We start from the raw sequence: 21703 nt of genomic DNA on the forward strand, positions 1-21703 counted from the left end.
AGTATGGTGAAAGGATACAACCTTGACCCACTCTGTTCATTTTAAACCATGCAGTGTCCCCTTGTTCTGTTTGAATGACAGCCTCCTGGTCTATGTGCAGGTTCCTCATGAGTACAATTAAGTGTTCTGGAATTCCCATTCTTCTCAATGTTATCAATAATTTGTTATGATCCACACAATAGAATACTTTTGCATAGTGAATAAAACACAAGTAAACATCTTTCAGGTATTCTTTGCTTTGAGCCAAGATCCTTCTGACATCAGCAATGATATCTCTCATTCCACATCCTATGTATCCAGCTTGCATTTCTGGAAGCTCTCTGTCAATATACTGCTGCAACCATTTTTTAATTATCTTCAGTAAGATTTTACTTGCATGGGATATTAATGATATTGTTCAATAATTTCCACTTTCTGTGGGATCACCTTTCTTTGGAATGGGTATGCATATGGATCTCTTCCAGTTAGTTGGTCAGGTAGCTGTCTTCCACATCTCTTGGCATAGCTGAGTGAGTGCCTCCAGTGGGGCATCCATTTGTTGAAACATCTCAGTGGGTGTTCTGTTAATTCCTGGAGGCTTGTTCTTCATCAATTCCTTCAGTGCAGCTTCAATTTTTCCTTCAGTACCATTGGTTCTTGATCATATTCCACCTCCTGAAATGTTGACCAATCTTTTTGGTACAGTGACTCTGTGTATTTCTTCCTTCTTCTTTTGATGCTTCCTGCACCATTCAATATTTTGTTCATGGAAATCTTTCAATATTGCAATTTGAGGCTTAAATTTTTTCCTCAGTTCTTTCAGCTTAAGAAATGCCAAGTGTGCTCTTCTCTTTCAGTTTTGTAACTCTAGATCTTTGCACATTTCATTATAGTAATTGGCTTTGTCTGCTCGAACTGCTCTTTGAAATCTTCTGTTCAGCTCTTTTATCTTCTCATTTCTTCCATTTGCTTTAGCAACTGTCCACTCAAAGGCAAGTTTCAGTGTCTCTTTTGTCATTCATTTTGGTCTTTTCTTCCTTTCCTGTCTTTTTAATGAACTTTTGCTTTCTTCATGGATGATGTTCTTGATGTCATCTTACAATTCTTCAGGTTTTCAGTCACTGATGTTCAATGCATCAATTCTATTCTTTAAATGTCTTCTAAATTCAGGAGGGATATATTCAAGGTCATATTTTGCCTCTCATAAACTTGTTTTAATTGTCTTCAACTTCAAGTTGAACTTGGATATGAGCAGTCAATGGTCTGTTCCACTATCAGCTCCTAGCTTTGTTCTGGCCAAAGATACTGAGTTTTTCCATGGCCTCTTGCCACAGATGTAGTCAATCTGATTCCTGTATACTCCATCTGGTGAAGTCCATGTGTATAGCCACCGTGTGCATTGTTGTAAAAAGGGTATTTGCAATGAATAAGTCATTGGTCTTGCAAAATCTATCATGTGATTTCCAGAGTTATTTCTGTCACCAAGGCCAAATTTTCCAAATACTGGTAATTCTTCTTTGTTTCCAACTTTTACATTCTAGTCACCAATGACAATCAACACATCTTGATTGCATATTCAGTCAATTTCAGAATGCAGAAGTTGATAAAAATCTTCAGTTTCTTCATCTTTGGTTTTAGTGGTTGGTGCATAAATTTGAATAATAGTAGTATTAACTGGTCTTCCTTGTAAGTGTGTGGATATTATCCTATAACTGACAGCATTATCCTTCTGGATGGATCAGGAAACATCCTTTGAGATGATGAATGTGATGCTATCCCTCTTCAAATTGTCATTCCCAGCATAGTAGAGCATATGGTTGTGTGACTCAAAATGGCCAAAACTGGTCCATTTCAGCTCACTTGTTGTTGCTGTTATATGCGGTCAAGTCGGACCCGACTCATAGTGACTCCTCCTTGGTTTTCCAAGGCAGTATCACTACAGAAGTAGATTGCCCCATCTTCCTTCCGAGGAGTGGTTGGTGGGTTTGAACCACCAGCCTTCTGGTTAGCAGTCAAGTGCCTTATGCACTACACTACCAGAGCTTCTTTCAGCTCACTAATGCCTAGGATATCAATCTTTATGCATTCCATTTCATTTTTGACAACTTCCAATTTTCCTAGATTCATACTTCATACATTCCATCTTCTAATTATTAATGGATGTTTGCAGCTGTCTCCTCTCAATTTGAGTCATGAAATGTCAGCAAAATAGAGGTCCCAAAAGCTTTACTTTATCTGTATCAAGGTTGGTTGTACTCTGAGGAAGCTCTTTCCCAGTCATATTTCGAGTGCCTTCTGACCCAAGGGACTTGTCTCCCTGCACTGTATCAGACAATGTTTCCAGGCTATTCATAAAGTTGTCCAATAATGTGTCAGACAGTGTTTCTCCATTATTCATAAGGTTTTTCCTGGCCAATTCTTTGAGAAGTGGATGGCTCCTCCCATCTTCTTAGTCTATCTCAGTCTGTAAGCTGTGTTGAAACCTGTGCACCATATGCAACCCTGCTGGCCTTTGAAACATCGGGTTAGGGTTAGAGGGTTAGGGTTAGCCTCACAGCAACATGCAAATCACCACAGTATGGCAAACTGACAGACAAGTTTATCTCCCTTAGCTGTTCGAAACTTCTCCACCCTCCCCTTACCTGGATCCTGTGGCTTTTGTCGTCCCCAGCTTTTCCCCTTCTTCTTGTCTCTTGGGGTGGGGTCTGTCTGCCTCCCCTTACCTGGATCCTGCAGCATCGTTATTTACAATAGCAAAAAGGATGGAAGCAACCTAAATGTCTATGAATAGATCAAAGGATAAGCAAACTATGGTACATACATACAATGGACTGCTACAGGACATTAAAGAATAATTATGAATCTGTGAAATACCTCACAACATGGGTGAACCTCAAGGACATTATATTGAGTGAAATAAGTCAATCACAGAAGGACAAATATTGTACAAGACCACTATTTTAAAAAGTCAAGGAAAGGTTTATGCATAACATTCTTTGATATGGTTACAAGGGATGCAAGGGGGAGGCAGGGAGAATCACTAACTAGATAGTAGACATGTATTAACTTAGGTGAAGGGACACATAATTCACAATGAGGGGAGAGATCAGTACAACACGACCAAAGCAAAAGAACACAATGGGAGGTACACAAGAGTAAAAGGTAACAATGGGAAATACTATTACATACACAATCCTGCAATAACAATAATAACAAACAACACTTTTTGAATTGATACATAGGTAGATCTGTAAGCTGAACATGTGTGGGATGGCCTTTGGGAGTAAACCACACGCATATATAGGTTTAGCAGAGGATATTTCTACATACATATTTTTATGTGTTGTAAATATATCCAGGTACATTATATTACATATCTGAGAAAAATTTATTTACATTGCTGATAATTACTAACATGTAAAAATAACAATTCTTACATTATCTTTTTCCTGAGTGTTTATTACTTGATGGCTGAAATAGTTTTTGAAAACACAACAAGCTGTAAATAGATCTATGGGTTATTAATTTGCAGTGAATAGCACTGAAGAGAAAAGCTCATTAGGTGGGTTGATGCCATTACAGGTATCACACAACCATCCTCAGAGAACTAAGAGTAAATACTCTCCCTCTGATACGCCTTTGGCATTCAAAGAGGCAAGGGGAAAGGGTCCCAATCACAAGAAAATGCAGAAGTCAAAGAGGTCAATATACCTCCTGAAGAAATGTTAAAGAGAGAGGATTCTTCTAATGAGAAGGTATTACATTTCTCTTTGGTGATAACAGCATTTCTCTATGCACGGGTAGGAATGGACGTCCCATGGCACTCCAATATTACTAGCACATTTCAATTTTTTTTTCTTCCTAATGTGGTATAATTTACATGCATAATGTACATTAAGAACTGGGTTGTTACAGTAACCACAAGAATGGACTCAAACATATGAAAGATCATGAAGATGGCACTGGACCAGGCAACATTTCATTCTGTTTTACATAAAATCCCCATGAGTTGGAGTCAACTCGAAAGCAACTAACAACAAAAATCACTACACAGGCCACAATTTAGAACCTCCAGCACTGCTCAAATTTCCCCTGTTCCTTCCCAATCAATATCCCCTTCCTAGGGGGTAACCACCAGGCTGGCTTCTATCACATAGACACATTTTGCTTGTTGTGGAATTATCTATGTTGTTGCATTTATCAGTGGTTTTATCTCATTGCTAAGCATATTCTATTATTTGAATATGTCACAAATTATTTACATATTCTATTGTTGAGTTGTTGCTAGGTTTTGGCATTTATGAATAAAGCAGCTGTGAACATTCTTATACATATTTTTTGGTGGGTTTATCCATTCATTTCTAGAGTATGTATGTACCCAGGAATAAAATTACTGGGTTACATTGATAGACATATATCTAGCCTTAAGAGATACTACCAAACAGTTTTTCAAATTTTTGTCTCAATTTTATACTCCACCAGCCATGTATAGGAAAGTTCTAGACACTTCATATTCACCAACACTTAAACACTGTCAGTCCTTTTACCGCCAGCCATTCTGATCGCATAAAGGACCACATTTCAATTTGACAGATGTATTTCTATTATTCAGGAAATACAACCACACACAGTGGACAATTAGCAAAAACCGAAATGAGGCTTTGCATTCTGCAAGCCTGGACCCCATTATTATCCTGGGGAAGGCCATCTCCGAATGTTTGCTCAGCCCCAGGAGGCTGGAGGAAGCCCAATGTCCTTCTCCCTGAAATCACTCATTGGGCTACATCCACAGGGTGAGAAGGTGGGAAGGGTGTTCATTCTGAGCCTGCTTATTTTCAGATTTCTGAGAGCTCAAAGTCCAAAGGTGCCACAGGCAAATTTCATTCAGCTGAAAACCACTGAAATGCTTTGTCCCAACACCAACTGGACACAAGGTGGGAATCCTCTCATTCTATTTTGCATTTGATTCTTTTCCTGTCCTCATTCAATCCCCAGTTGACAGCGTTTACTAGAAGCAACTTTTTCTTTCCGTTTGGAAGGGCTTATCACCGCTGGCTTCTACAAGGGTCCATTTTGAAAAGCCAGCAAAATTCTTTCGTTCTATTTTAAGATTGAAACATTATTGCTGAACTAAACTTGCTGTTTAGAAGCCAGAGTAAGTGATGTTATAATACCTACAAAAATAAAACAAGCAAAGAACAATGGAGGACTTGCATTCTTTCACATCAACATAAAACATTTCTTCCTAACATGATTTTGAAAATAAACTAGAAATCTAGAAAATCGTGAAGGTATCATATACTGTTAAAATGAAGTGTTGGGGCAGTCAAGTATATATTAAGTTTAAAAGCATTTCTTCTCTTGAGGAAATAAGGTGTCTGCTTTCCTTGGTCTCAGTACTGAAAAGGGCCTGTCTCCATCAGTCTAGTTCATAAGACAATTGCTCAACTCTGTTTTTAGCTTCAAAGGGAAAAGCTGAGAAAATAACCTAATTGCAATAGTTAATATTTTGCTATGGCAGAGGGAGAAAAAATGGTGCTTAAGTGCTAGATACCACTCCAGGAACAGCAAATTTCCAGACTGCACTCTATGCACGGATTTATTGAGCAATTTAGGTAGCCACCCTCCAGAGAATTGCTGTCACTGGGAGAAGGTACTTAAAGGGCCATGTTCACTGCCCCAAAACACAGGGACTGCAGGAGAATTTCAGGTTGCTATTTTCATGGAGACATTTGTTTCCAAACAAAGGGCTCTCCGCCAGCTATTTTAGAAGCGCTTGCATATTTATTCAGCCAACTCTCTGTGCTGGGGATTGTCTTTGGGCACTGAGGTTTTATCAATGTCTATTTAAAGCAGAATGAAAAATAGCTCAAGATGAAAACATAGAATATTTTCAGCCTAGAATGTGAGGTACTTCTTTTTTTCCCAAACAGGGTTGATAACTGTTTTCTCCCCTTCCCAGCCTCCTTCTCTGAAATAGCCACCTGTTTTACAATCTTTGGTGTGTCATAGTTTAATTGGCAGTGTTTTCATCTTGTTGTTGTTGTTGTTGTTATGTGCCGTCGAGTCGGCCCCGACTCATAGCGACCCCTCCTTGGGTTTCCGAGGCAGTATCACTACGGAAGTAGGATTGCCCAACCTTCCTTCCAAGGAGTGGCTGGTGGGTTTGAACCGCCAGCCTTCTGGTTAGCAGTCAAGTGCTTTAGCCACTATGCTACCAGAGCTCCTGTTTTCATCTTGGTGGTATATAAAACAATGGTGCACTTTAACAAATTATGGATTTGATGAAATTTAGTGTGTGTGTGTAGTTTTGGGAGAAAGCAAATCTTCTCTGTTGGGATCTATTTACAGGTTCCATCTGGCTATGTCCACCATGGAACAAACAATGACAGGACTTCATGTCATGAAGTAACATATTATTTATTCATATGGTATACAGTAGAGGAGGCGGTAAAATGAAAAAGGTAAAAAATGAGCCCATTATGGCAATACTATATACTATAGTCACTGCTGTCAAGTCAATTCCACTCATAGCAACCCCTCCTTGGGTTTCTGAGGTGGTATCTCTATGGAAGTAGACTGCCCAGTCTTCCTTCCAAGGAGTGGCTGGTGGGTTCGAACCACCAGCATTCTGGTTAACAGTCAAATGCCTTAGGCACCATGCCACCAGACCTGTATATTATTTGCCTGAGAGATGATCTCCGAGAGTGTCCTGAGTTTCAGATTAGAAGGTTGTCTTAAGGCAACAGTCTCAGGAGTTCTTTCAGTCTCTTTCAGACCATCAAGTCTGGTCTTTTCTTTTTTTAATTTGAATTTTGTTTTACATTTTTACCCATTCTTTTTAAAATTATTATTATAGCAATAGGACCTAGCAATAGGACCTAACAATTCTTTAAGCTTGCATTTCATTTTTAAGTCTATGGGCTTGAAAAATATAACTTTTGGGAGGATCAAACAAAAGCTCCTGATCCTTACACTACAGTCTTCCAAGTATCCTTTGCCTCCAAAACATTCCAAATATCTCAGTTGAGGACTGCCCCCATTGGGGGGGAAAAAAAAGAGAGAAAAAAACAAACAAGAGTCAGTTCCTACACTCAAGGTACTCACAGCCAGTATAAGAAATTTGTATGTGTGTGTGTCTCCTGATCTCAAAATCAAGTTTGACTCTGAAAAGTTCCCCAATAGAAGCAGCACTAACATTTCACACTGTGGAGAGAAGTGAGTGCTCCACACTGTTTCCCACTGTTAGAGAAGTGTGTGCGTGTACCTAGGAGAAGCATGGGTTAAAGGAAGAAGAGTAGGGAAAGGGCATTGGAGCAGAAAGAATGGCATGCGCCGGCCCTGAGACATGAGTCTGCATCATGCTGCGGACATGCTCAATGGCTACTTGCAGCTGGGCCATAGTGCACTTTGGGGAATGTGGACAGAAATCAGGCTCCTGGGCAGGCTAGGGCAGTTGTGCAGGCTCTGCCCATGCTGATGTACTTAGAGCCCTTTCTGTAAGCCACAAAGGGCCCTGACTCCCAGTCTGTGTTTATCTGGCCCCATCTACTCTTCTACTTTGCTTTGCAGGGTTAAGTTTGAGCACCCAAGGATAAATTTCAAATTTAAGAATAATTCTTATTGAAGCAAATGGACCACTGGGCTGGGAGGAACATTTGCTGCTTGTACAATCACTACGGACAATACTGATGATCAAATATGGTATTTTTGGAGCTCAGGATGGGTCATTATCTACTAGAAGAGTAAGTAATAATAGCTAGTAGTGTTTTTAGGCCCTGTCATACATTCATTCATTTATTCCTCCCAATAACCAGATAAGGTGCATAATATTATCATCCCTATATTACAGATGAAGAAAGTGAGATGCAAGGATGTTAAGATGTTGTCTAAGATCACAAAGAGCCAAGTAATAGTGATGGGGCTCAGGTTTGAATCCAGGCCAGCCTGTGAGTTGATCAATGCTTTATACCATTACACATACTGTCACTCTCCATGAGGCAGAGTCAGTGGTGTAAGGCGAGTGTTTCCTTGTCTCTCAGATCCCCCCTGCCAGTTTGCCTGGGCACTTCAAATCTCACCATGACAGAGTACACATGACCTTGTGCCAGGTCAGGACTAAACCTTGCAGGTTCAAGAAAAGCAAGCCCCGGTTAACTGTCCTGCAGGTGCATATAGCTTAGGACATGGGGAAGAGTGAAGTAAGGCATGTGGCTCCAGAGGGGATGAGGGACCAGTCCAGACTTCGCTTCTATCCCTGTTAGATATAAGAACACCTGATCAACTAACGAAACCAAGGTTTCTCAAACTTCAGTCCTTCACAACATTCTACATATTCACAGACCACCATACTCACGATTTCTACCTAAATCAATCCTTTCTTTTTCTTTTTTTTTTCTTTTTTTTTGTTTTTTGCTTAAAGTTTAAAGGAAATTATACTGTAATTTTATATAAAGGGAAAAGTAATATTATCTGTCATGGAGAGAGGACAAGGTTAAAAACAAGCAGGATCTGTAAGGAGCTCTGTTGGGACAGTGGTTAAAGCATTCATCTGCTAGGCAAAAGATCAGTGGTTTGAATCCACTAGCTGCTTTGAGTGATAAAGATGAGGCAGTCTGCTTCCATCACAAGTACAGCCTTAGAAACCTCTGGGGGCAGTTCTACCCTGCCCTATACCATCACTATGAGTTGGAATTGACTCAATGGCAGTAGGTTTGGTTTTGGATTGCCAAGCTGGCTGCCTGGTTTTATAAATAAAGTCTTACTGGAACGAAGCCATGCTCATTCATGTAGCTTTCTTGCTACGATGGCAATGGTGAGTCACAGTAGCAGACACTTAATGGCCTGCAAACTCTAAAAAATTTACTATCTGGATTTAAGAAAGAGTTTTCAGATTCCTGAAATAAATACAACCATGTGATTCAGTCTTGGCTATGTAATGTTGCCTGTCCTCTCTGTGTCGAAAAGAGAGATTAGCAATGGTTTGAGAGGTATTAATTAAAGATTGTACTAGCATCAAATTGAGATTTTTCTCATGGATAATGAAAAGACTTAATGGATATTAAAAGTAGATAACTTTATCACTATATAATTTGATATTACTCCTTGCCAAGTTCAGTACTTGCTTGGCAAGGAGTAAAATCTATGCGTAAAACTATGCTTCATACCACTGTGTGTACAGTTTACATTCTGGGAAATACTGCATTAAACTAGTATACATATCAAATCAAATCACATATGTAACTAATACAATATTTTATTTGAGAGCAAATATGGGTGAAGATAATTGAAAACTCTGTATCATTAAATGCCACAAGACCTTCCTGTTAGAAAAGCAAAGTGTAACTGACAGGCAACTGGGGATGAGAATTAAGACCCATGGGTCTAGCCAGCAGTGTGACTTGAGGCAGGCCTCTTAACTTCTGTGAATCTCAGGAAATCAAGAATCAGAATACTATTCTTGTCCTACCTTCCACATGGGATGACCTGAAAAGTTGTTGGAGACACTACGTTGGTAAAACATTTTTGGATCACTGACTCCCATACTGTCACTGATGTCCCAGCTTTCCTCTAGTGTGGCTGACTGCAAAAGCAGCCCTAGGAAGGCCAAAGGGTGGGGAAGATTTGGTTGGGAGAAGACAGATGATGAATCCAGAAGAAAGGGTGGCTACAGAGTCCCACACTTAAATCATGAGGAAAGATGGAAGGTGCTAAGTGGAAGAAGAAAAGAGGATGCTGGGAGGCAGGTGACTTTGCCTACTTAGTGATTCAGTTTGGGTTCAGCACTATATGGAAGATCCCAGGGGCCTCACTTTGAGCTGTCTGATATAGGGAGGAAGAAGGCGACATATCCTTCCTGACAGTCCAGTTCGGTTTTCTTCATGGAGTTGGGTTTCACGATACCAGGATCTCCTGCCATTTGCTGATTATACATGTCTTAGCATCTCCAGGCAATTGAACCATCTGCCTCCCAGTTTACAGTATCCAAGGAAGGTAGATATTTATTTTAGAAACTAAACTTGCAAGCTTTATTTTTAGTGCTGTGACATGATATTTGGGGCTATCATTCTGCACTGTGGTGTTATAAACAATTCAAAACTAATAGAGCCTCCACCCTCACTTTTCTTTTGAAGTGTGATCAAGGCTGTAGTTATTATTATGCAAATAGCTGTGGCAATAGCCACAGCAGCACAAAACAGAGTGTGTGTCACCACCAGAGAAAGAAGAGCTAGAATTTATTTAGTACCTACTGTGTGCCAAGTTCAGTGTTAAATGTAGACATTCAATCCACAAAACAATCCTGTATGTTGGTGTGATAACACCCATCTTGTTAATTGAGTTAATTCCGCTTAGAGCCAAGGTATGCATCTCGCCCAAGATGCAGGGTAGGGCCAAATTTGAACCCAGCTCAAGCTAATTGCAAAGCCTTCTGTTCCTTCCCCTGATCTGTCCTGTTGTGTAATGGAAATTTATCATTTTTCTAAGGTGAGAATGTGCTGAGTGTCATCTTTCCAGGGGACAAGCTGTGGGGAGAACTGTGTTCGTAAAGCTGAAGGAATTTTAACACTTCCTCTGCAGCCTGAGTGTTAATGGGCTTCAAGTCCCACAGTGGCACTGACATCACTGGGCTGCTGGTGCCCAAACGGAATTTGTTTTTTTATCTCCAGGACAGATACAGGAAAACAGTAACATTTGGCAAACAGAAAGGAGCAGCAGATTTTTAGTTTCCAGCTTCTACGACAGTTTTAGACACAAAAATATGAAGTTTTCAGCCTTTCATTTACTTCTTTAATTTGGAGGGGCGCTCTTTGGGGATTTGTGAGTGGTGGGGTGAAAGGAGAAGGTGTGCAGGGGTGGCTACTGCAGTGTCTTTGCTGAACAGAATACAATGCTCACAATGAACCTGGAAACACAGTCACAGGCTTGGATGTAACATGGGAACAAATGAAGAAATAAACTAAAATTAGAAAGACATTAAGTGCCCTGATGATGATTTTTATGTAATTTCCCAAGCACAGAGGGCAACATACAATATGAATTTCCTTGTTATTAAGCCAGTAAAATCCAGCAGCAGAAACAATAAGCACATCAATATAATTTGTGCACCAACAAAAGTGATTTTAACTGAGGTTAAGTGCCTTTAATCCAAAAGGTTTGTTTTAATATAAGTTTAACTCTAAAGGGGAAACAAGAGAAACACAGAAAACCAGGACAACAAAACTCTCCAGTGGAAGGATCTAAGTGTCTTCAAATAAGGCACAGTCATTCCACCCAATCAAACTATGGGGAAGTTCATGTGTAAAGTATAAATCAAAATTTAGAGACTTTGTAAAATGCTGTTTTTAAGCTCAATATGCCCCAAATGAGAAGGTGTCAACGAGCACTTAGGGACTCTTAAATTCAGAGATTATTCAATTGCTCAGTTCTACTAACACACTTATGAAACTGTCATAGGAAAAAAATGCTGTGAAATAAACACTAAGCAGCATGCTGAAACAAAATCAAAGACATGTTTTGCTCACAATTCAAAGACACAGGCCACAGAAATATAAGCTCAAAGAGCAAGACAAAAAAGATTCCTCAGTGAATTAAGGGTGGTTTTCAGACAGAAGAGAAGAGATACAATGGGGGGGGGGGCTGGTAACAGTAGTACTTCCCACAGCATCTTTGTTACAGAAATGGGTACCTAATCTGAGTGGCTAGAGGCCTGTGGGAACCTGGTCAAATGCTTGAGACATCCAGGGGCCACTATTTTCTCTTCATCACAGCACACAGGTCTGGTCTCTCACTGAATTCTTGTCTTTCAGTTTCCTTTTGGCTTCCTAAACCCCAATTCTAGTCTATCTATGGATCTTCTCATTTTGTCAGTGAGCACCTTGACAGCCAAGATTTGGTGAAGATGGATCTGACTCCACTCCTTGTCTACTGCTCACTTATTTTAGTCATCTCAGGCCTTCAGGGCCTTTCCACCCTAACTTGGCTTTTGCCACCCACAGTTACACAAGATGCTTACTAGGCTCAGCCTTTTTGCTGGCAAATGCACTAGGAGATCTGCTGTCTTCTAGGGCAGAGGACTGAGAGGAGGAAGCAGTCTGCAGAAACACTGTTGTCTGAACAGTATTGAAAGCATCAATTCTCACATCATGCCTGGGCTATTACTCTATAGTAATATTCCTTATACAGAGGTAGAAAACACAGTCCCAAAGAAGTTGAATAACTTGTTCTGGGCCCATAGCAGATATGCAGATGACTAAGATTTGAATGGATACATACTCAACAAGCCTTACGTCTGACAAATGTTGTAAAGCCAGGGAGATGCCAGATTTGGTTGTCTTTTTTAAATGGCTACTTTTAAACACTCAACCCATCTAGATTCAATGAGCAAAACACCTTGCTAAATTCTGGAGCTACAAGGTGAGGAAGACATGATGCTTGCTTTTCAGGAGCTTATAATTAAGCCAGGAAGACTCATGGTGTCTGGAGAACTACATTATAATATAAAAAGTTTGCAGTTCATGCAAATATGTATAAAGCACATAAGAATGCAGGGGGAAGGATGAGGAATTATGCCTAGAATGTGGGGTGATATTTAGGGGAAGCTTCAAAGAGGAGGTGTCATTTCAGTGGGCTCTGGCATTCATGTGACAGAGGAGGTAGAACCCCAATTCTATGAAATAGCCTTTTCAGAAATATGAAGGTGTGAGGCTCTTGGGTAGATGTGGTCCAGTGTGATAGAAGCTGTGCTATTCACTGGTAAGAGATGATGAGAGAAGAGTGGGAAGGAACCAGAGATGAGATCACAGAGCAATCCTAAGTGGCACAACTGGCCATGGGGTTAGTGACTTAAAGGCCAACTATGGCCTGCAGGCCAAATACAACCCATTAGCTGTTTTTGTAAATAAATTTTTATTAGAACACAGCCATATCCATTTGTTTATGTATAGTCTATGGCTGTTTTTGCACTACAGTGGCATAGTGGAGTAATTGTGACAGAGATCTATGGCCCACAAAGCCGTGCCAAACTGTAAGAAAAGTTTGCTGATGCTTGGTTTAAAGATGTGAACTATGTATTTGAATTTCTTAAATGGACTCAAATGTCTTAGTCCTACAGTCTAAAGGTGGCATCCTCTCAAACCTTCTCCTTCCTCATTACAGCAATTATTTGTATCATAAGTTTGTCTGGGTATCTCTTTCACAGTTCCAAATTTTCCATCTTCATTTTGTTTCTTTCTACTTCCCATTTTCATTTGAGGGCTTTGCCACATGCTTTCCTTTGGTGACAGTGTTACAAGCCTCCCACCCTTCCAGCAGTCATTTTGCTTCCTTCACCTCCTTCCCAAGTTCTTCATAAATTTCCATACCACTTTTAGAATGCTGCTGAAAATTGATTCTTTTCACTTGCCATTACCACTTTCAAATTCCATGGCTTGAGAGATAACTAGCTATTCCTTGCAGAGGGTTCACCTTAGTTCTATAATGTTCTTGGAAAATGTAAGGTATACTCACTAGCATTTGGAAGACAGAAAAATTAAGAAGTAATCATGCATTTCTGGTGGGCCAGGCAAAAGGATTTATTTTACTAGTAAGTCCCTGTGTATATTTAAAAATCAAATTAGATCTATAGAAATTAAATTTGTACACGGTTTTCTATGGGGTTTATCTCTAATATAGAATAAAGGGCATGATTATTACTTTATTAACCATTGGCAATAAAATAGAACAGAATGGTTATGTGAACTCAGATTTTTAAATCCTGCTTTTTATGGGATGCAGTATATACTGCAGCTTAAGTTCAGACTTTTTGGTTATACTACCTGAATTTAAACCCCAGTGCTGCCCCTTACTAGCTGTGCTACCTTGTGTAAGCTGATTAACCTTTCTGTGTCTCAGCTTCTACATCTGCCCCCCTCCACCAAAAAAAGAAGAAGAAGGAAGAAGGAAGAAGAAGAATAGGGATTATAACTAACCTCTCTCATAGGGCTCTTGTGAAGATCAAATGCATTAGAACTGGTTAGTGCAGTGCCTGACAGATAGAAAACACCTTCTGAATGTTAGCTATCATTATTACTATAACATTATTATACATTTTGTTCAGTTATAGCTATATATTTTTTTCTTCACAGCCTAAAGAATTGATTTATCAATTGAGAAGAATGTACTGGTAACAGGACTGTGGGACTTGACATGTCACAGTGGAGATGAGGTCATTTTTGCTTTCTGTATTTCTTATTTCCTGAGAAGGATCTCTTCCCTCACTCTTGGCCCACATGATTTGGGTGGCACTGACCTCAGTACCAGGCTTCTGGGACTGTCACATGACTCAAACCTAACCAATCATGGTATTCTATTCCCTCACCAAAAATATATATTCTCAGAGGGGCATGTGATATATGCATCCAAAGAGCTCTGACAAATCCAACTGAACTGACATGTCTTATGGCTAGAAATGATACTTAAGACACATGTGAATCTTGCTAATCTCAGTATAGCAGAGAACACATTGCAAATAGGTGGCTGACTTGAATCGTAGCTTTGGCTCTGCCTTTGGCCAGTTGGGTATTACTGGGAAAATCGTTTCATCTTTCTGAGTCCTAGAGTACTTGTATGTCAAATGATAGAGGTGAGTGGAAATCAATCTCTAAGATCCCTTTTCAGTTCTAACATTCTATAGGTATCTATTATTCTTGGGTTCATTTCAGCTGCATATACAGTGGCATAATTGGTTACCGATTCTCATATTTTCCTGCTTCCTTCTGTTTCAATTAAAAAAAAAAAAAAAGTATCTTAGACCTTCAATTCCTATACTCCAGGGAGTTATTTCTTCCCTCAACTTCCTTCTAACAAAAATATATTTATTTTTATATACTTGGACATAATGATCCCATTTCTGTCCCATTTATACATTTTTAAATCTAATTAAGGTGATAAGTTCCTTGAGGGTTGAAATTAGAATTTTCCTGTGGGTGTAAACTTCTTTTTTTTAATTGCCTACCAAGCTACCAGCTTTTCAGAGTCACAGAATATGGGTTTTAAGTAACGTAAGCAGGAAATGAGTCTCCAGCCCACACAAAATAAATGCAAAATACTGCTTTTCCCCAAGTCCACATCTGGCTTACTCATTTATAATTTCAGCCTTAACTGAAATTCTCCCACAGAAATGCAGTATGGCATCCATGCCCACAATGTTAGAATGAAAATGGAGCATTAGGTGGCTGAGCTATGGGTCTCACTTACAGATTATACATAATTATATCACACATACATAATCTGTTCACTACATATCAGTATCATGCTTTTCTCTTCAACGGAAGGATTTGGGCCTAAACTAGGCATTAGCTTTATATACCTACATTCATTGATATCAAATAAGTCAATATTTATAAACTTAAAGAGATCAAAGGATCCCAGCAGAAATGTGGAAAATGACCCATCAGCTGTAGACAGAAGCACCCAGAGGAAAAAGACCATCTGCAGAAAGAATGGTACAGGCAAGATGTCTGATGGCCTGTCTGATGGCTCAGTCCATTCTTATTCATCAGGACTCTAAATATGACCAGGAACTCCAACCTAAACCAACTTGAAGAGTAATTCTTGGCAAGTATAACAAAATCATCTGGAGCCAGAGGTTTCAAGGTTGATTGGTTTAGTGTACTCATTGATGCCATTAACAGCCCAGATTATATCTTTCCATTCCTCCATCCACAGTGCCAGTTTTGTTCTCAGCTGACTTCCCTTGGGGTTGGAGGATACTTGGCAGTAGTGTCTGTGTCTACTTGCTTACTCATTCTCATGTATTGAAAGGGAGGGCACTACTGTGAGAATATTCTAAACATGAGTCTTAAATTCACTTTCATTGGTTTGGCCTAGGTTACACATTCACACCATGAATCAATGACTGCAACTATGCATGAAATATGCTGATTTCTTGACTATACTAAGTTGATTCCAACCCTGAAGCTTTACCAAAAGTATAACACAAGAGACAGAAAAGTAAACTCAAAGCTTGTACAGTTACAACAGGTAATGGGATGGGAAGGATGTTGGGTGGACAACCAAGAAACATCCCCTACAGTCCACAAGCAGTAATTCTCAACAGAGGGCCAGTGTCCCAGCTGAGCACCATCATGCAATGCTGCTTGGCTACAAGGCTGTTCCTCCTCAGTAGGTCTCTCCCAAAGGCCGTACTTCCCAGTTAAGAAATCTAAGAACCCCTGGCTTATAAATAATTCTTCTACCTTCACTGTAGGATCATGAATGCATTGCCTACCTTTTCACTCTACATTCTTGGAGGGCAACAGCCATGTCCCACACATCTCCAGAGTTCCCTAATCCAGTGCATGACACACAGCAGGCCTTCAAAACCTACTGCCATTGAGTGGATTCTGACTTATTGCGACCCTTTAGGACAGAATACAACTGTCCCATAGGGTGTCCAAGGCTACAGATCTTTATGGGAGCAGACTGTCTCATCTTTCTCCCATGAGCAGCTGGTAGATTCAAACCACTGATCTTTTTGTTAGCAGCCAAATGCTTTAACCACTATGCCACCAGAGCTCCTACCTAATCCTCAAATGATACAATGAATGAAGAAGCAGAAAACCCCTAAGAGTTGGCACACATCATTAACATATTCCTTATACCTTTCTGGGGAGCTCTGAAAGTGTAGTGCCTAAGGCACTTGATTGCTAACCAGAAGGCTGCGGTTCAAACCCACCAGCCATTCCTTGGAAGGAAGGTTGGGCAATCCACTTCGGCAGTGCTACTGCCTCAGAAACACAAGGAGGGGTCACTATGAGTCGGGTCTGACTCAATGGCACATAACAACAACAACAATATTCCTTTCTGAGTGGATCAATTTGCCTGTCACTTTGCTGCTCTGGTAGCGTAGTACCTAAGGCACTTGACTGCTAATCAGAAGGCTGGCAGTTCAAACCCAACAGCCACTCCTCAGAAGGAAGAAGGGGTAATCTAATTCCGTAGTAATACTGCCTCAGAAACCCAAGGAGGGTCGTTATGAGTCGGGTCCGACTCCATGGCATATAACAACAACAACAACAACAATATTTGAAAGTACCAGAGAATGAAAGTAGTGAATTTTTTTTTTTTTTTTGTGGGCTATATATTCTGTCTGTATTAAAGCATGAATATATCAAATAAAGATTAGCAGATGTTTACAGACCAACTAACCAATTTTGGATTTATTAAACTCTTCTCCTTTGCGTTAATAAAATGCATTATTGTCTGGAATTGAGGATGGCTTGGCATGAAAAGCTAAATCAAGCTTGGAAAAATGCCATGGCCCAAAATTTCTAAATGTTTTTCCACAAGAAAAGTTTCCTTCCTTCCCCTTTATTCACAAAAAAACAAGATCGTTACTACTGTTAACATTCATGCCTCTTGTCTCATTTTCTCCTTAATGATACAGACAAAATTCCTTATTCCCATTGGTAAGATAGAGAAATGGAGTCATCAGGTGGTTTGTGTGATATAATTGAGTGCACACAGTGAGTTAGTAATGACTCCAGAATACAAATCTGCCATTCATGACATCCAGCCCCTGCCTTTTCACCAATGGCCACTCAAGTTTTATCTGAAAATCTCCACAGTTATTCTATGTTCATGTCATTTCTGTTTACACCTACCCTTGGCAATATATCACTAGTGGCATGTTTGAATTCTGTGCACTGAAGTCCTCTACATTTTGATTTTTGGAAGCTGAGCAAATCATATAGCTAAGGTAAACAGGAAAAAAAAAACTGAGAGTCCACTTACATTCTTTGGACATTCCCACTTCAAAGCACTTCTGGAGTCGACAGTACTGGCATCGATTCCTGGTGACTTTATTAATAACACAGTTCTTATCTCGATGACAAGTGTAAATCATGTTCTTCTGAATACTTCTACGGAAAAATCCCTACAAGCAAGCAAGGAGATGAGAAAACTAAGTAAAACAACTGAGCTTAATGAGAAATCAAAGCCAACTGTATCAATACATTGATTGCTCTTTTCACTTAATGAAATGATGGTAGCAGAAATGTTAACTTATTTTAACTTTAAAACCCTTGTGAAATATTAATAGTGGCTCTTGCTTTGTTGCAAACCAGAAAACCCCTTTTAATCAAAACTAGACATGACTGCTATTATCCTGCTAAGGAAAATTAATACCAAGAAGATGTACTTGGAAAATATAATGCAGAGTTGGGTTCCTTCCAAACAGGCTTAAGCTTCATTTCCCTTGCTGGCCAGAGAAATTTTAGGTGAACCTACTATCAAGAAACCCAATATGTGAGGCATCACATTTGCAAAAGAATTTGCCTCATGAAAAAATAAGATCCTTTCAAAAGCATCTTCTCCAAGTTCTCTCACATATTTGGCTCCTGTTACAGCATTTAAGATATGATTTAATTTGCAAAGTATTCAGAAAAAATATATATATATCCAAAATTGGAAATAAGCAGGAAAAATTACTGTGTGCCCACCCATGTGATGACATATCAGAGCTGTGCTGTCCAATATGGTAGTCACTGGTTACATGTGGCTATTTAAATAAAATTTAATTAAAATTAGACAAAATAAAAGAAATTCAATTCCTCAGCCACACTACCCATATTTCAAATGCTCAAGAGCCACATATGGCCAATGGCTACCATACTGGACAGTGCATAAATAGAATAATTACAGAGTTCTATTGGACAGCACTGGACTACAACACTGACTGACAAGCCCATCTAAGAGTCATCAGACACTCCAGAGAAATGCAACTTTTTTTTTTGTACTTACTGTTGATTAGACCTAGACTATATAAAGAGTGTAGAAGACTGGTAAGTTACAAATAATTTTTGTCTAGTACAGTCACAAAAGATTTCTGCCTGGTAGAACATATAACCACAATGGTTATAACTTTACTGTCTGTAAGACATGTATCAGTTTTATATTTGATTTTGCAATCTTATTCTAGTAGTCTTTCTTCCTTTTACCATATCTACCCATGTATCTATCTTATTTATTTTTGTATCTATTTTCCTTCCTCCCTTCTAACTTTCTTTCCTACCTTTCCTGATATTTTCCCCATATCTTGCTTCGAACCAGCTATATCATCTTATTATTTGCCTCATTAATAAAGTTTTTTTTTTTTAAAAAAACTTACTGTATATTTGAATAAAAGATACAGTTTTTAATTTTTGGAATATTATATTTTGACAAAAGCAGCAATGTATCATGCTTTTTGTGTATTGTTGATGAAATAAAGTTCACAGTCCCCAACTCTCTTTGACCTCCCATTACTACCAAATGGATTTGCAGACATTCAATAACCACCTGATGTCTGTTAAATATAAAGATGAATGAACAGTGAGTGAAGAGTATACCTCTGTCTTTTCTGTCTTCTAATTGCCAAATGGGAAAGGACCTCTATATTACTATGAATATTCAAAGTAAGGAGCTTCACCTATCAAATGTGAAGTGACTTTTATATTAGAAACAATTCTCTTGGATGTAAGAACAACCATTGCCAAATGTGCTGAACAGAAAATAAGACTCATTATCTGAGTTCAACTTTCTCTGTAGTACATTAACACTCCAGGAGACAGAACTAAAAACATTCAAAGCTAAAGCGCATTAGCAAAGAAAGCTCATGTAACACACATTGTTTAGGATATTTACAGGGACACCCTAGGATTTGAATGTCTAAATAAACATATTTTTACTAGCATGGCTCAATTGTAAATGCCTGGAAATTTTGTTTAAGGTTGCAACTCTTGTCGCACATCCCAGACACACACATTTTCCAAGAAAACACAATTTATTTCCATACCTCTAGAGCTACAAATATGTTCAGAATTTAAAATAACAGGTTACAAATATTCTGAAACCCTAACAGAATCTGTGCAGAATGGTCACCTCAAAACATATGTTTCACTGCAAAAAAAACCTACAGGACACTTTTGGCTGCCAGATGTTCACCCTACAGAAACTTCCACTGCTCTCATGCCAAGAAACATCGACACAGTGGAAGATACAGTCTTTTTTGCATGTGTGAAGAAAGTGAAGTACGGACAAGGTGACCTCCTCCATTTATTAAAAACCAAATATTTGGCTCAGCAAATTCGTAGTTGAGTGACCGTGGAGGGGAGAAAAACAATCTCATGGTGCACAAATGAAAGAAGAAGGGAAAATTAAAGAACTTTATATGTCACTAATTACCCAGTAAGGGTAGGTCAGTAACAATGACGGCAGAAACTAAATAGGACTTCTTGGTTTTCCAAATCAAAGCTTTGGCTGGATGTCAGGAGAAGGTCTAAGTTTCAGTAAATCATTTCCACCATGGTAGAATACTTGCTGACTAAAATATATGCCGCAAGGTATTTTTATACATGGGTTGGGTAAACATCAATGCCCTCCGGGGCCAAAGGGAGGCTGACATTACACAAATCCTCCTTCTCCCCCGGTTGATGTTATGAGTTGTTATATAAACCTTTCTCCCTTGTAGACTACTGCTTTCAGGACTTTGTGTGTATGTGTGCATGTGTGGCTAGTCACATCCCCATACCTCCTGAATTGTGTTTATTTACTTAATATTTTTATTTAAAATATTTTAATATTTTTACTTAATATTTTTATTTACTTAATATTTTTACTTAATACTTTCTTTTACAACTTTTTCTTTCTCTGGGTTAATCAGAAAACCAGCACCAATTGTCAATATCAGAAGGCACTCATACAATAAAGTAAAACAACACTACAATAATCAGATATTATTTCAATTTCAAGGAATACTGGATCTACTAAAGGCATGAAGCCCCAGTCCTGTTCACTCCTTCCTACAAAGGGAACTCAGCCAGCATTAGAGATCTATCACCACTGCCTTGAGACTTTATCTTTGAGGAACTCAGAGAAAAATAAACAAGCTTTTCACTACATGATTCCATGAGCTTCTATGCCATGAACCTGTCCCACCTAAAATTAGGAGCCCCATACTTTGGGAAACAAAACTCTCACCAAAACTAGTTATATATGAAAATAGGCATTAGAAATACTAAGTTCTGGTAGCTCTTGAAGTCAGTGAGATAGGTTAAAGACAGGTTGATGGAAGTGGATGGGTCAGAAAATCTGAGAGGGTGTTTTGGTTTGCTAGTGTCACTCTAACAGAAATACCACAAGTGTGTGGTTTTAAGAAACGGATTTATTCTCTTACCATTTATGAGTCTAGAAGTCTGAGTTCAAAGTGCCAACTCTAAGGGCTGGGTGAAAGCCTGTCAACCTTGGGCTTCAGCTCTGCCTCTTGCTCTCGGTCCACTGGAGCTGGAGTGTCTCTTCACTCAGGCAGCTGTTGGCTCATGAGGCTAACAAACCCAGGGGCAACAAGTAAAATGGCACCATCTCAAGATTATCACACAACACAGCAGACTGCTGAATGAAGACTCAGCTACACACAGGATCCAAGTGTGCCAAAAAGCTCCAGAGACCTTTCTCAAAGCTGTCTTCTTATATACTAGAAGCAGACCACATCCTTAAGGCAGCTACTCAGCTGCTCCAATGGATTCCACCATGGAGTTGATTACAGTCTCCTCATGGGGAATGACAGTTTGAAGAGGAATGGCATGACATTCATCATCACAAAGGATGTTTCAAGATCTGTCCTGAAGTACAATGATGTCAGTGATAGGATAATATCCATACACCTACAAGGAAGACCCGTTAATATGAGTATTATTCAAATTTATGC

The 21703-nt window shown here is 39.2% G+C and overlaps 1 protein-coding gene across 1 annotated transcript in view; it reads right to left on the minus strand.

The window, feature by feature from the left end:
• The window catches only part of RARB (retinoic acid receptor beta), a 609455-nt gene that overhangs the window by 127404 nt on the left and 460348 nt on the right, over window positions 1-21703 (minus strand). Inside the window, exon 3 of the mRNA XM_007936376.2 lies at window positions 17752-17893. Coding sequence (XP_007934567.1) covers window positions 17752-17893 — 142 coding nt within the window. The remainder of the gene's footprint in view (window positions 1-17751; window positions 17894-21703) is intronic.

Source organism: Orycteropus afer, unplaced genomic scaffold (assembly GCF_000298275.1).
Source record: "Orycteropus afer afer isolate SDZICR_OR568_19922 unplaced genomic scaffold, OryAfe1.0 scaffold00003, whole genome shotgun sequence".
NCBI classification, from domain to species: Eukaryota; Metazoa; Chordata; class Mammalia; order Tubulidentata; family Orycteropodidae; genus Orycteropus; species Orycteropus afer.